The 4,505-nt window shown below is 45.6% G+C and overlaps 1 protein-coding gene across 1 annotated transcript; it reads right to left on the minus strand.

Moving 5' to 3' along the window:
- Nucleotides 1-241: 241 nt before the first annotated feature.
- Nucleotides 242-3,676, minus strand: LOC124662234 (wall-associated receptor kinase 3-like). The gene is made up of 3 exons (XM_047200093.1): nt 2,806-3,676; nt 2,494-2,565; nt 242-1,437 (listed from the first exon to the last, which is right to left on the minus strand). Exons 1-3 carry the CDS (start codon nt 3,674-3,676, stop codon nt 242-244), a joined length of 2,139 nt encoding a protein of 712 aa, XP_047056049.1.
- Nucleotides 3,677-4,505: the final 829 nt, after the last annotated feature.

A 4,505-nucleotide genomic window follows, 5' to 3' on the forward strand; every position in this document is an offset into this window, starting at 1 on the left:
AAAGACATATCGTGCTAGTGTGTAGACAAATCATATAACATACCCGATGACTATGAGGTCAAATAACTGCCACATAATGCTAGAATGTAACGGAAATATGGGAGCCATCCCACAAGTTAGAAAATGAAGCAAACATGTCATTAGACAAAAGATTCGGTGGAACCGTCTTTATAAGACAAACTGAATGCACATGGTTCCTTACAACCTAACTACTGCAAATTGACGACACTAAACACACATGTTACCGAGGGTACTCTGTGGATAACATGAACTCCTCTTCCAAGCTATCTTGTCTGCTGGTTGAATCATCGATGTTTCTTCCATCATTAGTTGATGGAAAATTCATTGCACGGTCATCCTTTCCAAAACTCCCGACCACTTGGCTAACATGATCCCTAGATGTTTGAAGGCTTTCTAGTGTCAATTCCACTTGTCTCATTGTTGGACGATCCTCTCCTTTTAGTTTCACACATGCAACCGCAAGTGCAGCAACTCCTTCAACTTCTTTGCCCCCTTCTTCGATAACTCTTGGATCCAATATTTGCGACAAATTGCCTTCAGCATGCAGCGTAACAAAATTTGCTACAAGGCTATCTCCTTTGGAAGTAATGTATGAAAATGGCTTCCTCCGAGTCAACAATTCTACAAGAATGACGCCAAAGCTGTAAACATCACTCTTGTCTGTGAGACGTGATGTGTAGAAGTACATAGGGTCCAAATATCCTATTGTACCTTGAACCATTGTTGTTACCCCTGATTTCCCCATTGGAATGTACCTAGAGGCTCCAAAATCTGCTACCTTTGCTGTTAGAGTATCATCCAAAAGTATGTTAACCGACTTTATATCTCTATGGATGATAGGTATTGAAACAGCAAAGTGAAGATAAGCTAGGGATTTGGCTGTTTGAATGGCTATACGTAGCCTATCGCCCCAAGACAAAGATCTATCATGAAGATGATCATAAAGGGTCCCATTGGATATGAACTCATAGACCAACAATGGGACTTCTGTTTCAAGGCAACAACCATAGAGTTTTACCACATTTTTATGCTTGACTTGCGATAATATAGCGACCTCATTGATAAAATCATCGATCTCTTTTTGAACCACCAATTTTGGTTTCTTGATGGCTACGACATGGAGGTCTGATAAAATCCCTTTGTAGACGGTACCATGTCCTCCTCCACCAATCTCACGCGATTTATCAAAATTGTTAGTTGCTTTCTCTAGCTCTTCCAAGGTAATGATCATTCTTTCTGCAATATCTGCTCTTTGAGATACCAATTGTTGCAATAATTGTCCTCGATTTTGCAGAAAAAATCTATGTTTCAGCTTTCTTGCCCTCTTATGTTTAAACCTCCGCACCATGAAAAATACAATGAGAATAAGGACAATAATGCCCACTCCACTGCCAACTCCTAGTCCAATAGCTAAACCTGAAATATATATACACACACATCATTACATTATCATGGCCTCGGGGCAGAGTGTGGCATTTTGTAGCTCGGGCTACATGTAGCCTTTTTTTCTTTCAAAAAATCGAAAATGGCATTTATAGTTTCAAAAAATTAGGAACAAAAAATCTATAGGTAGATAATGATGTACTCTAGGACTGTGAAAAAAGCAATACGAAAGACTCAGTATTTTGGGCTATGCAAAATTCACAAATCCATGGATCTGAAAACATGATCAGTACAGATTTTGAAACTTCCAACATTTTTCAGAATTTGTCATTTTTGTTGAGCCTCTAATATAACGTATTTCATTCTGAAAACTTGCACAGTGGTAGAGTACATCATTGGCAACATTCAGATTTTTTTGAAACTTTAAATGCTGAATTCGAATTTTGTGAAAAAACAGGAGATGCGTAGCTCGGGCTACACTTTGAGTTTTCCCTCGGGAGCGTGCATATGTATGAGCAGAGTGGGAGACTTGTCCCATCATGTAATTACAGTCTGCAAGGTGTCAACTCTACATGCTATGTATATTTTTATCTTTGTTTAGTGGTGGATCTAGGAATCATAGAGAGTAATTCTTATTTTCCTAAATGGCGATCCTCCTAAAATCATAATTTTGATTGAATGCATGATTTTGCAAAATATATTTTGCACTAGTCTGGTGTATGATCATCCTTTTTATTTGACAATCGTATATAATGTTTACAATATATTTTGTGGTTATGTTGGATGTAATGTGTCTTAGTCAGAGCACGTTGGAAAAACTTTGCTGTATCCTCCTCACGAGGGTTTTATTTATATATCGTCCAAACCAATAGTTTCTAGGTTTCTATAACCGAAAACTGCCAACCAAGATTATAATTTTACTCTGCCTTTTTTTTTATAATGCACCTCTAGCTGATAAATCAAAAGAGGGTGTTTGTCAGAGTTTTTTAAGGAGATGTTAATTATCCAGAGTTAGTACTATAATAACTAGTGCAGCTTATTAAGCACAGACGTGCGTGGACAGGTGATAAGTTAAGCCACGGCGCTCACCTGTATTTGGATCTTTGTTTTCATCATGGCGCACGCAGCCTTGGGCCCCTTTATTGGCGCACTTGTTGATATCTGCAGATAGCAAGCCATCGCTAGTAAGGATTAGGAGGTATGACAACAACAACAACAAAAATGGTTCATCGCCTAAAAATTGCCAACTGCATATGCACAAACTAAATTGAAGTTAGAAACATGTAGTAAAAAAGTGAAGTAGAAGTTAGTGAGGATTGCTGAGAAAGCAGCCACCTCTGATGCATCCGTCCGTTTTGTAAGGATTGCCTCGGTAATTCTGTTTGCAGGAGCAAGTATAACCTCTGCCTCTCATCTTGCATCTGCTGTCTTTGCTCTTGCAGATTCGACGGGTTGTTTCTTTGTTGCAATCCAGCTCGTCGGCCACCACCACCACCAGGGCACGGTCTTCTTCCTCGACGTCGACGATTACCCAGTTCAGAAGAACGGGAACTGCCACCGTCGACGTGAGATTTGCGTTACCGTAGAGCGGTCTCTGATCGAACCACCCCTCGACGGCGACGAACACGCGCGGCGCGTCGTCCCGGCTGCGGTCCTTGGGCGGGCCGAGCCAACTGAACTCAACATCGCCTGCCACGTCGTCGCGGGTCTCGACGATGGTAGCCCGACAGCAGCCCATGCCGTTGCAGTAGTACTTGCCAGCCTGATCTCGCTGCCCGGCCCGGCCGTGGTCATCGTCGGGGCAGAAGGAGGCGCAGCCGCTGATCATGTTGTCGTCGTTCTTCTCCAGGAGCGAGGCGTACACGTTGCAGCCCACCACGACGAGCTCGTTGCCGCTCGACATCGTGTAGGGGCCGTGGTCCCTCAGGCCGCCGCCGAAGGCGCCGTGGCCGTATCTGTCGATCTGTATGTCGCCGGTGCGCACGACGCGCACCGTACCGTTGTCGACGGAGATCTCGGTGACCTGGAGCGAGCCGTCCCCGAGCAGCAGCCGTTTGCCGCCGCTCCTCGTGTCGTCGTCGGCGCAGGTGAGGTTGAGGCCCGGCCAGAAGCAACCGGCTTCAGAACCGAGGCCGAACGGGTACGTCACGTTCACGTTGCCGCATACGGCGGTGCAGTTGTCTGGCGGCGGAGGCACCTCGGCAGCTGCTGGGAGCAGCAACGCCAGCAGCACCAGCACTGCTGCTGTTACCCAGCTTTTTATTAGCGCCATTGATTGGTAAGTACTACTATGAGCTAGCAAGAGTTGACAATACATACACCGTTATATATATAGGCTATCAGGTGTCTAGGCTCCCGGGAAAAGTCTGTAGAGTAAAACAACTATACGATCAATTCGGCCGTGAAATGGCTGCCAAACGGACTCTGTCGCATCCCTCTTTGGTGCATCGGAGATAATGGTATGCATGTTTCATCTCATCAACATCGGAATGTCGCAAAAAAAAAATCAGCAAAATTGGATCGCTCCACTGGGTGTACTTTAGAGCTCCAAAAAGCAGACTATTTCCTATTTTCAATCAGCTTCGGATGTAAATTCGCATTGACGATTCTTTGGAGCTCTAAATTAAGTACACCAATCGATTGATCCTGTTGCTTTGCTGTTGATTCCACTTGGAGTGTACAATTGGAATTGAATTAGAGCATCTCCACTCGTCCCCCCGACGAGGCCCCCGAGCGACGTTTTTTCCATCCGGACGGCGAAATTCGGCCCAGTCGCGCCCCCGGTTCCTCGTTTTCGTCCGGATTTGGCCCTTAATCCATCCGGCGAGCCCACGCCACCCCCTGCCCCCCGGGGCGCGCTCGGGGACTCCGGACGAAACGAAAGCGCGCGAAACGGCGTGTGGACCCGCGAAGTCGGCGACTGGAAAACCAAATCCTGTGATTTTCCCTCCAATTTGCTTGCATTTCCCCATTCCCTCCAATTTGCTTGCATATCCCCATTCTCTCCCGCCGAAATCCCCCAATCTCGTCGTCTTCCAGCTCCGAGTTCCTGGCGGCGTCTTCTCGTCCACCACCACTCTCCTCCTCGTCTTCTCGTCCAC

The sequence above is a fragment of the Lolium rigidum genome, chromosome 6 (assembly GCF_022539505.1).
Source record: "Lolium rigidum isolate FL_2022 chromosome 6, APGP_CSIRO_Lrig_0.1, whole genome shotgun sequence".
Taxonomy (NCBI): Eukaryota; Viridiplantae; Streptophyta; class Magnoliopsida; order Poales; family Poaceae; genus Lolium; species Lolium rigidum.